The sequence below is a fragment of the Peromyscus californicus genome, unplaced genomic scaffold, assembly GCF_007827085.1.
Source record: "Peromyscus californicus insignis strain IS unplaced genomic scaffold, ASM782708v3 Scaffold_7__1_contigs__length_154581171, whole genome shotgun sequence".
In the NCBI taxonomy this organism is placed as follows: Eukaryota; Metazoa; Chordata; class Mammalia; order Rodentia; family Cricetidae; genus Peromyscus; species Peromyscus californicus.
The window spans coordinates 130,944,762-130,964,574 of NW_026294595.1; the positions used below are offsets into that span (position 1 = coordinate 130,944,762).

At 49.7% G+C, this 19,813-nt stretch overlaps 1 protein-coding gene across 13 annotated transcripts in view; it reads left to right on the top strand.

Annotated features, from left to right (window-relative positions):
* Epb41l1 (erythrocyte membrane protein band 4.1 like 1) overlaps positions 1-19,813 on the top strand; it is a 132,394-nt gene that overhangs the window by 57,867 nt on the left and 54,714 nt on the right. For all 13 annotated transcript variants that reach the window (XM_052722678.1, XM_052722680.1, XM_052722679.1 and 10 more), the window contains 2 exons: positions 17,639-17,829; positions 18,871-19,035. In XM_052722678.1, coding sequence (XP_052578638.1) covers positions 17,653-17,829; positions 18,871-19,035 — 342 coding nt within the window. In that variant the 5' untranslated portion in view covers positions 17,639-17,652. Of the gene's footprint in view, positions 1-17,638; positions 17,830-18,870; positions 19,036-19,813 lie in introns of those variants that run through there.

Consider the following 19,813-nt stretch of genomic DNA (forward strand, 5'->3'; position numbering starts at 1 on the left):
TGTGGATTGTCACGTCGCCTCCCCTGCACCCCAAGGTGGGAGTGTGAAAGGGCTGCCTTTAGGACCGCTCTGAGGTTGGACAGGGTCCGCTGCTCCATCAGTCTGGCCTCTGTGATGGTGGCCCCAGAGGCTCCTGTTCTGGGCTAGGGTATGTAGAAGAGAGGTGCTATGTGCCTGCTTCCCATCCATGACTCCAGATGGAGCTTGTAGCAGAGGCGACATGCGCCAGCTTCTACTCAGTCATGGTGGCCCAGAGAGGCTCCGCCAGTCATGGAGCTAGCTTCTGTTGGCCAGTCTGGGGTCCCACTTGCCCAGACACTGATGCATACAACTTATGGCTCACAGAGCACAGTCCCTAGGACGTGGGGGACACCCGAAAGCAGTCCTGGAGGAGGCCACTGGGGAGGACTTTGTTCCTGCTGAAGCATTCCCTGGGCCTGTGGCAGTGCCCTGGACCCAAGCTCCCCTTGAAGGGGTCCTTCGGAAGAACCCTGAATGAGAACAAGGCTGGGCCCTGTGGTTCTCACTGAGTTAAGATAGAAAGGGAGGTAAAGGTATAGAATGGAAGAATGACTTGCCCAAGGTCACACAGCTACTGCTTGAGAGAGCCGGCACTAATGTGTTCAGGACTGAAACTTTTGATTAAGACTTCGTCCTTGCCCGAAGGCCTGCTTCTTGGCTGCTGTGGTTGTTATTCCATACAGCACTCTGCTAAAGGCTGTATGTTAAAGGCTGGGGGCTGGGGCCCCCTTTTAGGAGGGCCCTCACATTGCCTCCCAGCTCTTCTCCCATGAGGTGAACGGTGGAGGCCAGGTCACAAAGGGCCTTGGGTCCTCTTGGAGTATGAGGAGTGGAAAGGACTCTGGGGGTTCAGATATTCTGGACCTGAGCTGTTGGGGCGTTAGAAAAGGTCTCTTAACTGTACAAACTGCAATGGGAAGGGCATCTATCTGTTAGCTCCACTGTCTGTGGGCCACTGTCTAGACTTCTCTGCACTCTTTATTAAAGGGAGATGACCATTTCAGCCTATACTAGTGACTGTACAATCAGAGAGATGGTATTAACTGAGCATTTAGTGTGTGCCGTGCCCCATAAGTGCTCTGTGCCCTCTCCCAGCAACCCTGTTAGATAATATAGACACTTTTGACAGATGCTTGGAGGCTCAGATTACCTGCCAGAGGTCACACAGCTGGAATGTGTGGGACTGTAGGAGTTCAGAGCCTCTGCCTTTACCGTGATAGTATACCTGGGACAGTGTCTGAGAGCACATGGCTAGTGTCCAGTTGAACTTGGTAGTTAGCGGGTAGACCGGGACTGGTCCAGATAGAGAAGCCCATTGCACGAGTCTGTGGCCTGGATGCTACCAAGGCCTTGAGGAGTAGTAGGGTCAAAGAGGTATGTGTGGGAGGGGTGAGCACTGGCCTTCTGCTTGCTAGCTGGCTTTGTCACTTGCCCCTTGCTACGTTTGGTAGAGATCCAGTGGCCAGAAGCCACACAGAAGAAATGTCGAAGCATCGGCAGGGACCTGTGCCTGGCTGGGGGTGGCAGCAAGCTGGCCCTGCTTTCTTTGTAGAAAGGAGACTTATGGGTAAGAATAGCAACAGCTAACATTTACTGAGCTCTTACTACATGCCAGGAGCTATTTCCATATCTTCCGTGTACAACTCCTACATTCCTCACAAAACCCCGTGAGGCAGTCATTTTCTTCTTCCCACTTTGCCGATCACTTTATGGGCTGGCTGAAGGGAGCTCAGGGCTGGGAGAGGCAGGTGGGTCAGAGCCACTTGCCAGAGCTTACCCCTTCTAGAGGTCACCTCCAGTTTTTTCACTTGGAAACACTCATCCAACCAGATGCACGCTCTTCCTCAAAAGTCTCAGGTCTAAGCTGGGCCCGGGCACATGTCTGTAATAGTAGCACTTGGGAGGCCGAGGCAGGAGGATTGCCACTAGTTTGCCAGCTTGGGATGGAGAATGAGCTCCTAGCCAGCCAGCATTAAGTCACATAGTGAGATTCTGTTACCAAAATGAACAAAAACAAAGGGCCCACGAGATGGCCCGGTGAGGACTGGTGCTTGCCACACCAGCTTGATGATCTGGGTTCCACCTACAGTAGAGGGGAAGACTACCTTCTGAAAGTTGTCCTTTGGCTGCCATGCACATGCCATGGCACACACGCCCACATCCACAAATGTGCACACACACACACACACACACACACACACACACACACACCCCTCTAAAAATCTGAGCAAGTCATGGATGACAGAGCCATCCTGGCCCCAGAAGTAAGAGTACGCTATATAGTATATCTGCCCATTTTGATGCTCAGGGAAGGCTTCAAGAAGAGCTGGCCCCCTAAGCTGGACACTAACGCCAGGTAAGAGTTTGAACGCTGTAGGGGTGTGGAGGGAAGTGGATGGCTTTGAAGAACAGAGTCCAGGGAGGGCCCAAGGAGCTGAGAGGTGACTCAGAAAGTCAGCTTGTGCTTACGACTCTGAGCAAGCTCTGGAATTCACTCTGCTCGGTATCAGCGCTGTGGCCTTGGGAACATCACTTAGCTGGTTTGGGCTTCATTTTCTTCATTTGTGAAATGTGGCTGTGGGACCCTCATGGTGGTTATTACATAAAGACTCTCCATGGTGCTGGCACATCACAGCCACTCTATAAGGATTTTTTTCCTCTTTCCCTTCTGTCTCTTAAATGTCAGGCTGAGGTATTTGAGCTGGACGTGAGCCTGGAGGTTCTGGGGACCTTTGGAAGGATTTGGCCTGCGGAGGACCGTGGTAGGAGGGTGTTTGGGGAAGGAAGGTCTCTTTGGCAGGTGTGTGGCCCACAAAGAAGGGGCAGACTGTGACCTTGCAGAGAAGCCTCCTCTTGGAGCCTCGGGATGAGAAGCTGCACTAAGATGTCCCTCCGTGGGATGGCATGTGGCTTGCCAGGTTGAGGGAGGAACAGTGTGGGGGTGGGGAGAGCCACAGAGAATTCAGCTTGAGGCTTGATGAGATAGAGAAGGGCTGGTCTCCTGTCAATCATTCCATGGGCTGGGCAGCATCTTATGAGCATCTGGCATTTTTCTTTTGAATGAATTCCTTTGGATGAATCCCCGTCAGAGCTAGTCTATAATAGCAGCAAATTGGGACTAAATGTCCAACAATAGGCAGATGATTGAGGACGTTTTGGAACATACACTGTATAAAGTAATATGCAGTGCTGTACAGCCGCCGATCCCCTCCTCTCAGAGCGTGGAGCTGGCTGCTGCAGAGCCCCTGGCACCCTTTATGCTTGTCATGCTTGTGATTGCCCAGTGCCAGAGGTGCCGCGACTTCCTTCCTTCTGTGAATGAAAGAGTGAAGGCTTGCCCCTTGGGCCGCCTTGAGAGTGGGATTCGTGTTCCGTTCCTTGCTCTGTCATTGGCATGTCGCTCTGGGATCAGAAATGCTTGGCTGCTGGAAAAGTGAAGAGGGGAGTGACTTGTTCAAGGTCGTGTGCTTTTTAAACTTTAGTTTTTAAAAAAGACTCATTCTGACTTTATATGTTTGGGTGTTTTGCCTGCGTATATCTGTGTACCACATGCATGCCTGGTGCCTGCAGAGGCCAGAAGAGGGTGTCAGCTGCCCTGGAGCTGGTGTTACAGGTGGTTGTGAGCTGCCATGTAGGGGCTGTGAATTAAGCTCTAGTTCTGTGGAAGAGCAGCCAGTGCTCTTAAAAAATGGGGCATCTTTGAAGCTCTCATCTGTGTGTGTGTGTGTGTGTGTGTGTGTGTGTTTATTTGTGACTACTGTATGTGTGTGTGTGTGTTTATTTGTGACTGTAGTTTATTTTTGACTGTGTGTGTTTATTTGTGACTGTGTGTGTGTTTATTTGTGACTCTGTGTGTGTTTATTTGTGACTCTGTGTGTGTGTGTGTGTTTATTTGTGACTGTGTATGTTTATTTGTGACTGTGTGTGTGTTTATTTGTGATTGTGTGTGTGTTTATTTGTGACTGTGTGTGTTTATTTGTGACTCTGTGTGTGTGTGTGTGTGTTTATTTGTGACTGTGTATGTTTATTTGTGACTGTGTGTGTGTTTATTTGTGACTCTCTGTGTGTTTATTTGTGACTCTCTGTGTGTTTATTTGTGACTCTGTGTGTGTGTGTGTGTGTGTGTGTGTGTGGAGGTCAGAGGATAACCTTTGAGAATTGGTTCTCTCCACCACGTGGGGTCTGGGAATTGAGCTCAGGTGCTCAGGCCTGGGGTAAGCAGCTTCACCCTGTGAGCCATCTCAAGGCGCAGTCATGCCAGTTGTAAGGTCCAGCAGCTGTCACGGTCTTCCCACCTCTATCAGCGCGTTCTTCTCATTCAGCCCTCTGTATAAATGCTCCTTGATGCCATGAAGTTGCATTCCTATAAAGCCATTGTAACTAGAAGAAAATCCTGCATTGAGATGCCACTGGATACGCCGACCCTTCGAGTTGATCAGCACAGGATAGCATAAAGCAAGGGGCTGACTCGGAGCTAGGACTCACCATCGCTTTACCCAGTGTTCCTGGAGGGCACCCTATGGCACACTGCTAGCTCAGGGAAAGATAAAAATTCAAAGTATGGTTTTACTAAATACATATTGCTTTCACATCTTTGTAACACCAAAAAAAAAAAAAAAGAAAATCACAAATCGAGGACCATCTATAGTAGTGAGGGGAAGAGAGTGGGAAGACACCATGTAAGGACTTGGGACTCTCACAGAACAGGGCTGAAGTCTTATTTCTGTTTTTACCAGCTGCAAGAGTTTGGGGAACCAGTTCATCTCTTTATGACTCAGTTTCCTCACCTTTAATGTAGACAGTCCACAGACCTGCTCTTGCGATTGTTAGGCTACTTGAGTTAAGGCATGTGAAGTCTTAGATGTTAGCTCGTCCGTAATAAAGCACTATGAAGAGGACGTCATAACATGAAAGTATTTCTGATACATTGATGTTAAATAGGAAAGCCACACAAAGCCAGATTACATCCAGATTACAATGGTGTAAAATTGGGTGGAATATTAGAGACACAGACTGGAAGAAATCCGGCAGAAATAGAGTCACACAAGGACAATGAGAAAGAAGAAGATTGGTTCAAACAAATCCCTCTCTAATGTTATACTACCGCCATACTTCTTTTTTCTCAGCTTTCTTTTAAAGAGCCTCTCTCTCTCTCTCTCTCTCTCTCTCTCTCTCTCTCTCTCTCTGTGTGTGTGTGTGTGTGTGTGTGTGTGTGTGTGTGTGTGTGTGTGTGTGATTTGTGTGAGGGCAGACACACAAATGCCACAGGAATGGAGGTCAGAGGACATCTTAGGGAGATGGTTCTCAGCATCCACCTTGTTTTGAGGCAGAGTCTCTTTTCTTTTCTCTGCTTGGTCTGGGAACTTCCAGGAGATTCTCTTATCTCTGCCTCCCTCCTCACAGAAGTATTGGGATTATAGATTCAAAATGCCATGTCTGGCTTTGTATGTGGGTGCTAGAGATTCAAACTCAGGTCATTAGCTCCTGTGGCGAGTGCTTTTATTCACTGAGTCTCCTCTCCAGCACCTCAGGGCTTTGCTGCTTTAAGTTTAAAAAAAAGTTAGTGATTCAACCTAATTTTACCTTCTGTCTTTACTTGGGTTCCATGGATGGAATTTGTCAGACTTGCAAATGCTTTTTCCAGCCAAGCTGGTCTCCTGGCCTCTTACTTTAATTACAAAGATGGTCCAGAGAGATGGCTCAGCTATGTCAAGGTGCTTGTCCCCACGCCTGATGAGTTTGAGTCCCAGGGCCCACTTGATGGAAGTTAGTGAAAACCAGTTCCAATAATTACCCTGACTTCCACATGTGTACCATGACATGCACACCCACACACTCACACACACAAGTAAATAAGTAAGTACAATTTTTAAAAAAGACATCTAAAAAATTGGAGTAATTCAAAAGCTTCTTCTCATCTTGCCCACTGTAATCCTACTCTATGGAAGTAGCCAGACACAACATAAATCCTCCTAGCGGATTTTCTGTATCAGGATAAGGTCACGAACAGGATTACTGTTTGGCAATTAGCATTTTAATTTAACTATTTATGGTTACTTTCATGTGTACAAATGTGTCTCACAAATTTTCATATCTGTGGACATAGCACTCACAAGGCTTTGTGGTGACTTTCATGGATAAATCCCAGCTGAACTACCCAGCCTCCTGTTGATGGAATTTCCAAGTTGTTTCTAGTTGTACCCATTCTCAACAAGAGAAGTCTATTGGTGATGAAGAGAAAAAAAAGTAGAAACTACAAGGCCACAAGTTTCCCTTGAGGGCCCTGTTGCTTTTCCCTCTTCCTGATTCCCCTTGAGAACCTGTCCCTGCCATCCTCAAAGTGGGGCCATGTCCCAGGGAGAGCCCATCTTTCTCTTATCTAATATGCCCCTGGCCTGCGACAGTCTCAACGTCTTTTAGGATGCTGTAAGTTGTCCTCTTGATGCCACTTGTGCCCCAGTGTCCTTGAACAGCTTTTACCTTCTCTGGACCCGAGTTTGTCCATCTGGGTGGGATGGATGACTTTCTGGGCATAGCCACCAGCAAGTATCTGCTGTGTGCTGAGTACTGTGCCAGGGTGAGCTTGGGGCCATGTGGGCTTTCGGTGATTTTATTCTCCCTAAATGCCTTCGACGTATCAGGGCGTCATTTCCATTTTACCTGCTCACGCCGGTTTTCAGAGAGTCTAAATAATGTGTCCAAGGTCACCCAGCCTGTGGAGTTGTGACCCCAGCTCTGACTCCGTTTTTCATTCTGTGCCCCCTCAGCCAATCACCTCTCATTGGTGAGATCCAAGCAAAATGATAATTCTGAAACAATATTCTAGTAGGGCATGAAGATAATCCTATCTCCCAGGAAGCTGAGGCAGGATGGTCTGAAGGCCAAGGACAGTCTCAGTTTCATATTGAGACCTTGACTCAGACAAATAAATCAACAACAAAACAATCCCTTAGAATGTAAAGTGCCCTGCATGTGGAGGGGAGGGGCGCAGGGGGGATTGAAACTGCTGTGATTATTTCTCTGTCCAGGGCAACAGCAGTTTTGACTACGTGGTTTACAGCAAGTTAGAGGTCATGGGATGTAGCAGGATTGAGGGAGAAGGCACTCTGGGCTTCGAGCCAGCGGACCTGGGTGCAGCCCTGGCTGTACTAGCTGTGACCTTGGCCACCTGACCCAGCCTGGGGAGTAAACCCTCCACTCTGTATGGCCCTTGCACGGCTCAGATGGATGAGGTACAGGCCCGAAAGGCTTTCAGACAGCCCTGACAAAGGAGGTCTTGGCTGCCTCCTGCAGCTGTCAGTGTGGTTCAGGCGGGAGACATCTCTCCTCTTTGATGTCCTTACTCTGCAGATCAAGGCTGTCACGTGGTTCCCGGTCCACACTGGCACATCAGTCTGGCTCCTTGATAGTCTGTGAAACTTTTGGATAGAAAGCCGGCGCTGGCAGGGGGTGGCCTCGGTGTGTCGTTTGGTTTTGTTTAATGCACTTCTTGTGGGTACCACAGGCCTTTGACAAATTATCATCTCCCCGGGCCATGTTTAGAACCGAGCACCCGCCTGTAAGGATGGCAGGAGGCTCGGATCCTTTTAGTCCATGCGAGCCTGGCTCAGACAGAGTACAACCTGCACCCTCCCATCATTTCCTTCACGTCCAGCCAGTGTGACTGGAGGAAGCCAGTGTGACTGGAGGAAGCCAGTGCTCAGCCTTGGGGAAATCCCTGTGGGATGGAGCACCCCTGCCAGGAGAGAGAGAGAGAGCCTCTGAGGTGTACACTTCTGATGTTTTCCTTTCTGACTTCTCAAGCAGTACATGTTCATAGTGGGAAAATGGAAGCATACAGGCAAAAGCTAAAAGTCCTGCCTTTCCTTCTCTGAGGGGATGTGAGTGGTAACAGGTTGGCCTTTGAGCAAAGGGGAGGGTGTTGAGTGGCTCTGGAGCACTAACCATCGGCTTGGCATCGTAAGGGCTTTATGAGTGCGATCCGAGCCCAGCTCCACATTTGCAAATGGAGAAATCGGCACTGAGGAGGGGATGTTAGAGACTTGCCGGAGGTGTCCTGCTGTACCCTCTAGGCTGCGTAGACTGTGCTGCCTCTTCCCAGCACCAAGCAGGAACCGGATGATGGCTGGAAGCAGAATATCCCTAGATGCTTAAGCTCAGGAGGTGCTGGCCGAGAGGAGAGGAGAGTTAAGGGGACCCGCAGGTGTTGAGGTACCCACCCATACCAGCAAAGACATAAACTGGTTTCACTCCTCAGCCCAGATGTCCCCAAAGGGAGGGACAGGGTCACCTGAGCTCCATGACGACTGGAGCAGGGCAGAGAGCTGGAGAGTTGTCGCCACGGGCCACGGTGAGGGAAACGAGAGGAGGCAGCTTACCCACTGGATCTCTCCTGCCTTCCTCCCAAACCCTCCAGACTTAGCAGGCCTGGGAGCTTGGACAGTTCAGTGGGCTAGCCTCCTGTTTCGTGCACACATAGTATGGATCTGGAAATACAAATGGGGCCACCGACCCAGGAGGCCTTGCTGCCAGGGAGTGGGAGAGATGTGCCCTTTGACCTCTCCCAAAGAAAGAAGACTGGGTAACTCGTTGTTGAGGACATCCACCCGAGATCTCTTGGTATTCTGGTTGTCTCTCGCCCCTCCCCCGCTCTTGGATCCTTCCCTCTTCCCCAACCCCCTGCCACCCTCCTCACGTCTCTCCTCTCTCTCTTCCTTGCCCTTTCCCTCCCTCCTTCCCACTGCTGCTTGTTCACCTGGACCGGAGTCCCCAAGGCCAGAGTGTTTGGTGTCCTCAGTGTCCAGGCTTTAGGAGAGACAGCCTCACCGTCTAGCAGGTGTTTTCCGGAGCACACAAAGGATGCGCTTCTCGGACACACATCGACTGTCCTCTCCTCTGCCTTCAATGGCGCTCTAACTTTCCGATGGCAGAGTCCTTTCAGACTCTGTAGTCTTGTCTTGCCATGGCATCACTCTGAGGTGGGAGGTATGTGAGGAAACAGAAAGGGGAGGTAGCTTGCCTGGAGGCTCATCAGGTAGGAAATGGCAGCCTTGAAATGAAAACCACTGGTCCAGATTCTGAATGTCGCTCTTCCCAGGGGATTTGCTTCTCAGTCTTGAGAAGTCTGCCCTTTGCCGGCTTCACCCCTGCAAAGAATGAGCATCCACTGAGCTACCCTGGCCTGAGGATGCTGAAATGCTATGTAGTGGGAAGGCCTTTGAAATCATAGCGATCTGGCCCGGCGCTGTGTCCTTGAGCAAATCAGTTTCTTGGCAGCTGTGGGTTCTCATCGGTGTGGTAAGGGGGACAGTGGCAGGGGCTTGGATAAAAAATCCTGTGTTTCAGGTCTGATAAGTCGGAGGAGAGGCTGCCTGGCTCGGAGCCGTGGAGGCAGGCTCCTGAGGTGAATGCAGCCCGGGATTCTGGCACTGTTACCAGCTGTGTGTGATCTTGGGCAAAGTTACTTCCCTTTTCTGCTTCATTTTTTTTTTCCATTTGGAAAATGGAGATCATAAGAACACCTGTACAGGCTCTTGTAAGGATTAACTATGAAAAGTCGATAGATCAATACCTACCACACAGTAAACTGTGAACGTTAATTTTGTATAATTTTAATTTTCCTTTTGTTTTGAGGCAGTCTCTCACTTCAGTCTAGCCTAGCCTTGAACTCCATATCCCCCTGCCTCTACCTCCTGAGTCCGCACGGGGCTCTGTTAGGTTTTGAGGTGAGGTCTTGGAGTTGCTCAGGCTGGTCTTGAACACATTTTGCCACACATCTCACTCAATGTTTATAGTTACTTGTCAAAAATTTCACTAAGGCCTGGCAATAATGTTGAATGAGACAGAGATCTTTATGGAGTTCATATTCTGGAGGAGAAACAGGAGTAAATAAATGAATCAGTAAGTGTGAATTCAGTTTGGGATGATGTCTCAAAAGAAAAAAAAACCCACTGGAAAAACAAAGTATTTAAAATAACACAAGCATAAACACGTTAGCATGCTGTAACCATTGAAAGTTAGGGAGGGAGGCCCATTTTAGATAGGGCAGCCAAAGAGGATGCAGAAGGGGAAAGTTGTCTTACCAAGGGGGGGGGGGGGGCAGAGTCACTCTTCATGCCCAAGGAGGACAAAGCCTTGACGTAGGGACAAGCCTGCACTGTGGAAGCACAGACAGACAGAGGCTGGCATGAGTCAGCTGGTTGGGGGAGGGGGAGCCAGTGCTAGAAAGATGGGCGGGGCCACAGGCTGGGGCCTATAGCTTGGTAAGGAGGGTGTGTCTTCTGTTTTGATGGGAAGTCATTAGAGCTGTTTTGGGTTTTGTTTTTTGAACAAGGGCTCACTATATTGCCCAAGAGGACCTTGAACTAAAATCCTCCTGTCTCATCCTCCTGAGCACTTAGATTACAGGATTGTGCTACCACATACCACTGGAGAGTTTTTTTCCTTTTGTTTTGTTTTTTGTTTTGTTTTGTTATGTTTTTCAAGACAGGATTTCTCTGTGTAGCCCAGGCTGTCCTGGAACTCACTATATAGACCATGCTGGCCTCGAACTCACAGAGATCCATCTGCCTCAGCCTCCCAAGCATGCACCACCACCACTACCACTGGAGTTTTTTTTTTTTTTTTTTTTGGTTTTTCGAGACAGGGTTTCTCTGTGTAGCTTTGCGCCTTTCCTGGAAGTCACTTGGTAGCCCAGGCTGGCCTCGAACTCACAGAGATCCGCCTGGCTCTGCCTCCCGAGTGCTGGGATTAAAGGCGTGCGCCACCACCGCCCGGCTAACCACTGGAGTTTTTAATGAGGGCATCCAACTAGACTTCTGATTCCTGTGACTGCTCTTGGAGAATAAATAAGTCCTAGGAATGACTGCAGAGAGACCCTGTGTCAATCAGGTTTGGCCTGGGCGGTAGCTAGGGGAATTGAGAAAATGATCAAATCTGCTGACTGGCCACGTAGATGCTGACTCATGCTAGCCCCGATTAGAAGGTTCACCAGATGCCAGCTGATTCATTTTAAAGAGGCAATACAGCATCAGGCCAAGTGGCTACTGCCTCAGCTGAGGAGACAGCTTCCTGCAGGCCATCCAGATGTGAAGTTTAGGGCGTGTGAAGGCTGCTTAGTAGTCCTGCAATGTTGCAGAGCCCCAGATGCTGGCATCCTGCTGAGCCAGCCCCAGCCCCGGCCACACAGGGCCTCTCTCCAGACCGTAGCGGTATGGGCGCTGTTAGCGTTCCCATTCTGGCTGACCTTTCTCTTTCGTAATCCTCTGCCTTTGCCCCGTGTGCTGGTGTCACCAGTCTGGCCCTGCTGGCTGGCCTTTGTCTTGTGCAGCATTCTCTTTCTGCCTCATTCTAGGCAGACATGTCTGCACTCCAGTTCTGAGTGTTCCCTGTTGTGCTAGGCTAGGATCTGTGAATGATGGGAAGTCTTTAGCCTGGGCCTGGCCACACCGGTACTCCATGGTGGGAGTCCTGTCCTCCTCTACAGACACTTCTGACTCTTGCAAGGCTACCCACAAGGCCCTAGTTCCTGCTCTTCTCCCTGTCGGCCAGTCCCTCCTGCCAGGCGGTCTGGAGCTCCCTTCGCATGTTTCTTGAGGTGTCAGGGCATCAAGGGCTGGTCCATTGCCCACATGGTGACTCTGCCCACGTGCCCTCTCTGCCTCCGTCTCTCTAAATGTTTCAACTCCATTTCCACCCCTACCCTAGAAGCCTTCTTTGAGAACCAAGACCACGTTCTGGATCACCAGGTCCCCAGACTCTTGTGCAAGGCTAAAACATACCCTGGTGGATCAAAATCCCTTGCAGGCATCTCCTGGGACAGCACCATCTTCTCACTGCAGTGAGCTCCATGGGAACTGGCACGTGCTTCCCCTCAGGGTCCCTTACTGTGCCCAGTCTGGCCTGGCCACCCAGCAGCTCTCCCAGTCTGTGCTCTCCTGAGCCTGAACAAGAACCGTGTCCACGTGACATGGCCTGCTGTGTCAGAAGCCACAGTCCAGTTCTTGGCTTCCTTTCTGTGGCCTAACGACAGACAACGCTGTTATCCTGGGGCTTGTCAAAGAAAGATTGTTTCTATTTATTGTAAAAATGTTTTAAATGTTATTTTTACTTTAATGAATAAAATTTAAAAATAGGCTTAAACAGGATTTATTGATCTCCTTCTCATCCTGTTATCTGAAGCCATGTGTGTCTGAAAAACAATATTTTTTAACCTCTAGGTTTTATGTGTGTGGATTTATCTATTTATTCATTTCAGTCTAGATCTTGTTATGTGTTCACTACATAATGCAGGCTGCCCTCAAACTCACAGCAGTCCTCCTGCCACAGCCTCCCGAGTGCTAGGATCACAGGCATGGACTTTCATACCTGGCTAACCTCAAGTTGGAAGGCAGTCATTTAAAGATGTAGATTCTGGCATGGCAGCAGGTGAGTGGTGCACGCCTTTCATCCCAGCACTTGGGAGGCAGAGGCAGGTGGATCTCTTGAATTTGAGGCCAGCCTGGTCTACATAGCAAGTTTTGGGCCAACCAGATGTAGAAGGAGCTGAGGGCCAAGCAGAGAAAGAGGAAGAAAGACAAGGAAGGAAAATCGGGCATGGGATAACAGGAGGATCAGCACCGTTATCAAGACCACACGGGCATGGTGACATGTCCTTGAAGTCCCAGCTGCTTGGGAGGATGAGGGAGGAAGATCTCTTGAGGCCAGGTTTTGACGGGAGCCTGGTCTCAAGCAAGCTACAGTTACGTAGAAGGAAAGCGTTACTCTGTTCTGTCACACAGATAACCATAGCTGATACTTTGCTGAAATATCCATCCTCGAAGCCACTTGACTTTCCAGGATGTTATGTCCCTACAAGCCCACCATAAGTTGAAAATAAATGCATGCCTTGTTGTTCCCGTTTTATTGATAGTATAGTGTAGACAATTAGGACTTCCCAAAGAGACACACTGGCGGACCAGAACTAAAAGTAACCAATCCTTATTCTCAGGGAGGCTGTCAGAGCCTGAGGACCTACCTGTGTTCTGAGTATGTTTTCTGTTTGTTTGTTTGTTTTTTATTTTTGTTTTGTTTCTCTGTGTAACAGCCCTGGCTATCCTGGAACTCACAGGCTGACCTCGAACTCACAGAGATCAGCCTGCTTCTGCCTCCCAAGTGCTGGGACTAAAGGTGTGTGCCACCACTGTGCAGTGTATGTGTTTTAAGAATTAGGAACTATCAGAACACTCAGGGTGAAGGTAAACCAGCCTGATGTGGCATAGATAAGGAGATTGCTGTAGTGTTTAGGAAGAAAATAACAACCCTAAAAAATTGTACTGAAATTTAAAATCCCTGGGAGTGGTGTACTGAGTTTTCAAATATAAAATTCTCTGTATTTTAATAAGTTTATTTGTACAATATGCAGTCTAGGTAATTTTAATATGCAATCTTGAAAGGCATCCACCAAAGGAGATATAATTGCCACTTGTGGATGAAGAAATGAGGATGTCATGATGATTGGAACATGAATAAATGGCTGATGTTTCTGGAGAATGTGGTACAGGAGCAGAGTGTTTTCATGGAAGTCCCACAGGGGTTTTGTTTTTGGCGACCTTCATCCAGTCCTTCTCTTCCACTGGTCCGTTCATGCCAACGTTACATATCACCACAACAGTACTTATTGAGTACTCTTCAGTTCTAGTTTCCACTAGATGTGACCCTTGACCCTGGGATGAATAACACAGTGAGCGCAGCACAGGCTGACAGAGCCAAGGGGGGAAAGTCAACAGCCAATCAGTGCAGACGATGCTTGCCAGAGACGTGCAGGGAAAAGAATGTTCCATGGGGTTGTAGAAGTGTGCAGATCTTTTGGTGGAGAGATGGCTGGGAAGGGCTTCCTGGAAGAAGAGGGAGCAGTTAAACCGCATATTCAGGAAAGGATCCAGCCTAGACAGAAGGCTTGAGAAAGGGCTGGGCTACGCCATGCAGGTAAGGAACCTGGACGTGTGTTTCAGAGCAATGCCCTTCCTTATTTACCTTGTGCAGAAGTGTTATGTAAGGAGGTAGTTGAAGATTCACGGGGAGTGCTGAGATGAATGTGATGAGAACCGAAATAAAGGAGTTTGAAATTTTAATGCAGGAAATGATGAGCTGTCAGTTAAGCTGGAAGGTGGGGATGGGATTGGCGGCCGCGATTCCAGGCAAGCTGAAGTGTTTCTATTCCTGGCTGAAGCTTTGAATACTGGCAGCTATTCTTTTTTCTTTTTTATGGGGGCTCAGGTCCCCAGCATTTATTTTCCTAGCTGGTGGCCATGGTACCTCCTTGGTGTCCAGCCTGGGCCTGGGCCATTTCTCCTTTGAGGAGGTTCTGCTGGGCTTTTTGCTGGAGGTAGTTGAGTGCAGGGGAGAGAAAGTGGGCCTGTGTTAAGATCTGGAGAGCTGAGCAACCAGTGGGGAAGAGAGTGGGCTGGAAGCTAAGCCCACTGTTTGAGGAAGTGACTGTCATTCAAGTCCTGTGAGTCTTACTGTGACAGAAGTAACAGAGAGTAGTTATTTCTCAAACGGTGTCCAACTCTTCCTGTCTATGGCACCGGCTACCAGAGGCTCTGCAGGGAAATTTGGGGTATTCACCCGAGATTGCTTCCCTAGCTGTTTCCAGAAAGACTCAGGTGAGGGGAAATGTTCCAAGAGTCTGGGCTGAAGCTGAACAGAGGACACAGGAGGGAGGGGGAGTGGATGTACCCCTGGGGCTGCCTGGACACCAGGGTCATGTGGACTCTGCTTGTCACAGCAGAAAATGCCCACGTAAGTCTTTGGATTTTTAGAAATACTTTTAAATATTTATATGATTATTTGCCGTGTGTGTGTGTTGGTGATGGTGGAGGCTGTTAGAGGGACTCAGACGTCCCTCCCCAACCCACAGCTGGAGTTACAGGCAGTTCTGAGCTACTTGATGTGGGTGCTGGGAATTGAACTCAGGTCCTTTGGAGTAGCAGCAGGTGCTCTTAACCACTGAGCTACCTCTCCAACTCCAGTCTTAGGATTTTTTTAAAATGCAAAATTAGGGTGTGAGGGAGATCTGACTGCACATTGATCACCAGTGTTGATTCAGCTGATCTGGCTGGCCAGGTGGGTGTCCTCTTCCTCTCTCAAGGCTTTGTGTGCACTAAGCTGTTGGTGGAAGAGGAGGACCTACCCCTGCTAGAACATCCAAACAGGCTCTCAAGGTCCACTGAAATGCAAAATTATTTCAAGAGTTCTTGCCTGTTGACCCCACCTGACTTGAGGAGGTGAGGAGCGGATATCCTCAAGCCCAGACTGAGGGAAGGTCCTGGGCTCGGCCGACAGGACTCAGTGTGAGCCTGCCTGGGCTGGGAACTCCCTCAGAGCAACTGTTGTGTTGTGTCCAGAGCTCACATGAGTGATGGAGTGTCTTTATAGAACTGGCTTGAAGCTGTCCCTTTGCTCCTTAAGAAGAGGGGAGTGGCTGGAAGAGAGCCTCTGGGTGGAGCGAAGCAGTGTGACCACAGTCCCCCCTTCCTCCCCACCTGGCTGTACAGCAGCAGCGCTGGGGACATGCACACCGCCTGTTTGTGTTTCACGTCACCTCGTGAGGACTTCCACGTGGGCCCTGTGGGCGGAGGACATCGTGGCCTCTTTGTGGCCCTAGGCTCACCTGCAGTTGGCCTAGTGCCCATGGGAATGCAGAGAGGTACCAAAGAATAAAAAGGAATGGCCAGGATGCTTGCCTTGTGTGTGTGAGGCCCTGGATTCCACCTCCATCCCCTCCACAAATTTGAATAAGTAAATAAATTAAAATGTTTTGTTTTGTTTGATGTGGTTTGGTTTTGGTTTTTTTGAGACAGGTCTCATTTTATAGCCTAGGCTGGCCTCAGACTTGTGATAATCCTCCTGCCTCAGCTTCCCAAATACTGGTGATAGAGATGTGAGACACTATGCCCGACATAAATAAATAAGTGGAAATGTGAGTCCTGGAGTATGTGGTTGGTTCAGGGTGTTCAGTATTCCTGTCCATCTGAGGTCTGTCGTGGTGGATGGTGGAGGAGAGCTTCCCACCAGGTCTTGTGTGGTTCTTTCTCATATGCTGTCATAGATACAGTGAACTTAGAGGAAAGGCCTAGACTAAGAGTGATACTTCCTGCCCACCATTTCTCTTATTCTATTTGATATATATATATACTGGTTGTGGTCATGAATGAGTGTTTTTGCCTTTAAAACAAGACAAACTTACAAATTAATATCTTATTCCAAATACCCAAGTGTTGGATGTGACGGCATATACCTGGAAGTCCATCATTGGGAAGGCTGAGACAGAAGGATCAAGAATTCAAGGCCTCAGCTGTTGAGGTGGCTTAGTGGATAAAAAGTACTTGTCGCATAAGCCTGAAGACCTGAGTTGGTCCCCAGAACCCATCGTGGAAGGAGACAGCCGAATCCTGAAAAGTTGTCCTCCACAGACATGCCGTGATGTGTGCATGCATGTGTGTGCATGCCCGTGTGTGCACACATGCAACAACAGCAACAACAACAATAATAAAATTCTGAAAGATAGTTTAGTGCCAGCATGGGCGACATAGTGAGTTCAAGGCTAGCGTGGGCTGTATGGTGAGACCTTGTCTCAAGAACAAAAAAAGATCCAAGTCATTCCAGAGTGTCTGGAGTACAAACGGTGCTTCCTCTCTCACCCCTCCCATCCCGGTAGGTCTTTGAATTTTCCTTTAACTTTTCTTAACGGTGGCAAGGGTCCTTTATGATCTCTTACAGAATGAATAGAACATGAAGCTGCACTGTTAGGCTACAGTCTTTAGGATCTGGCTAATTCCAGGAGAATAGCTGGACAGCAGCTCCATGCTCTTCTCTGGCATCTCATTTAATGTTTCAAAGGGGAAACTTACGGACAACCTGTCCCTAAGATATTCCCCCTCAGTTTATGGGTGAGTCCCAGAGAGGTGAGGTGACACATTTGTGACAGACAGACTGAGCCCTGCCACCCTGAGCACCCCCTGGGCATCACAGTGTATTTTCTACTAGTGTCTACCTGGTTTGATCCATGGAGCCCCATCTTGACAACATCCTGGGAAGCTGGGCCTGGGGTGTGTGTGTGTGTGTGTGTGTGTGTGTGTGTGTGTGTGTGTGTGTGTGTGTATTGAAGCTTGGGAAGTGAAGGGAGTTGCTTAAACTCATTCACACAAGTCTGGAACCCAGGGCTTTCTCAGTTTGCATTTAACACGTCCTGCATTAACTAAGGGGCTGTCGTGTGCCACACCGGTGTAGTGGAGAGTCAGCCTGGCCAGGGCCTTGCTGGCACCCTGTGCAGAGCAAAGTGCCCTAGAGAGACGCTCATCAGCCTTAGAAAGGCTCCAGATCCCAGGTCTAGACCGAGAGGTCTGATTTCTATATAACTGTGGACGTAGAGGGAAGGAGGCCTGAGACTTCCTCTGGGCCACTAACCCCTCACGTTCTCGTGCCTCACAGTCCCCTTGCCCCACCCCCACTCCCTTCTCTCTGCTTCTTTGTCCATTTGTCTCCATCTGTCCCTCACCGCGTGCGGTTCCTGCCCCCTCGCTGTCACGTTATCATCCTTCTCCCCAGTCACATGCTCTCCTTCATTCCAATGCAGGCGTGCTGGTCACCATGACAACAGAGACAGGCCCGGATTCTGAGGTGAAGAAGGCTCAGGAGGAGACTCCACAGCAGCCTGAGGCTGCTGCAGCTGTGACCACACCAGTGACCCCTGCAGGCCACAGCCACCCAGAGACCAACTCCAATGAGAAGCATCTGCCCCAGCAGGACACAAGGCCTGCTGAACAGGTGTGTACTGGGGCCTGGGGTGCCCCTCTTCCTGCCCCACTAGTCCTCCTAGTTCAGTTCTTAGGGCCCTAGTATTTTCTCAGCCGGACAGGAAAAAGGAGGTTCAGATGCATTCATGACTTGTTATGGCTGGACTCTGGGCTGGAGGCATGCTGGTCATTTTATACTTAATTCCCCTAGTCCCCAGAGGGGAGCTGTCATTTCTTCCATTTTATGCTGAGAGGGTCTGTGGCTCAGTGCATTGTACCCAATTCCCCAAATTCACATAGGAATAAAGCGCCAGAGGTGGAGGTCAGACCCAGAACTGATTCCAGATACCGTCCTTTCAACTTTAGTCTGCTGCCTTTTCACTCAAGCTTAGCAAACCCGGTGAGACCCTGACCAAACTCATCCCTGTAAAACTATAGGCGTCCAAAGGACTCATTGAGCCCTCCATTTGTGCCTCCCTAATTCATTAAACTTATTTATTTTACGTGCATTGGTGTGACTGTGTCAGATTACCCCAGAACTGGAGTTACAGACAATTGTGAGCTACCATGTGGGTGCTGGGATTTGAACCTGGGAAACCCAGGTTCTCAGGAAGAGCAGCCGGTGCTCTTAACCGCTGGGCCATCTCTCCAGCCCTGCCTCCTAATTCATGACAGGCCCAGAGAGGCAAGGACTTGGCCACACTCTTGGAGGAAGCCAGCTCTTCTTCCCTCCATTACGATCACCGCAGCTCTCAGCCTCATGCCAGACCTAGTGACAGGTAGGACTGGACAGAGCAGTCAGATGCCCTGGTAAGTCACGAATTGTTCTAGGGAGAGAGGCAGTGCAGCCTGGAGGGCTGTCCGTGGTAGCAGGAGTCTGCAGGAAGACACAGACCCCTCAGCTCATACGAAAACATCAAATCTCTACCTGTATATACCAACCATAGCCCCCAGCCACCCTGACGGTCTTGGAAGGTACCACCTCTTATTTTAGGGTACATCTTGGCCTCAGCCACCCAGTTACTTCTTGTTGTTTCAATTTCACTGACTTCTTTTCTTGTTGGCCCCACAGAGCCTAGATATGGAGGATAAGGACTATTGTGAGGCCGATGGCCTGTCGGAGCGGACCACGCCCAGCAAGGCCCAGAAGTCACCCCAGAAGATTGCCAAGAAGTTCAAGAGTGCCATCTGCCGAGTCACTCTGCTTGATGCCTCTGAGTACGAGTGTGAGGTGGAGGTAGGGAGCACCCAGTGCCATATGCCCCACCCCAGGCTGGCTGGCCTCCGTGCCAGGCTAGCTCCTGTGTGCCCGGAGTCCAAGCCAAGCCAGAGGAGGACCAACTGCAATGTCCGGAGGGATGGCTTGGCCTGGCACTCCCTTGTACAGATGGTGCCACCAAGGTCCAGAAAGGGTCATCACTGTTGCAAACCAAATTAAGACCCAACACAGACTGGCACCAGGAAAAGGTGTCTCAGGGCGGCTGTGCCTTGGTAAAAATGTTACCATTTAAGGGCTGATATGCAGGGCTGACCACAGAAGGAGAGTCCCACTGTGATTCTGAGTTCCTGCGTGCGCGCGCGCGCGCACACACACACACACACACACACACGTGCGCGCACACACACGCACACGCACACACACGCACACACGCACGCACACACACGCACACGCGCGCACACACACGCACACGCGCACACACACACGCACACGCGCGCACACACACACACGCACACACACATGCTGCTTGGCCTCGCATCTTTGAGGCCGTCTTCTTTTCCTCTCATCCCTGATCCTTAGGTCTTTGGCTTTCAGCTTCTTCTCTTGATTTCTGTCAAGGAGAAATCTTTAATATGCTCCCAGGCAGGTGTGTGGTCTAGGAAGACCCTGGCAGGGCTTGTGAGGGAGACCTAGGTGAGGTGGACATTAGAGACTCCGAGAGCGGAGCCAGGTGGCAGGAGTGCTGAGGTCCTCCCCAGCCACAAGGAGGCTCACGGGGGCTCTTGGTTTGTCCAGT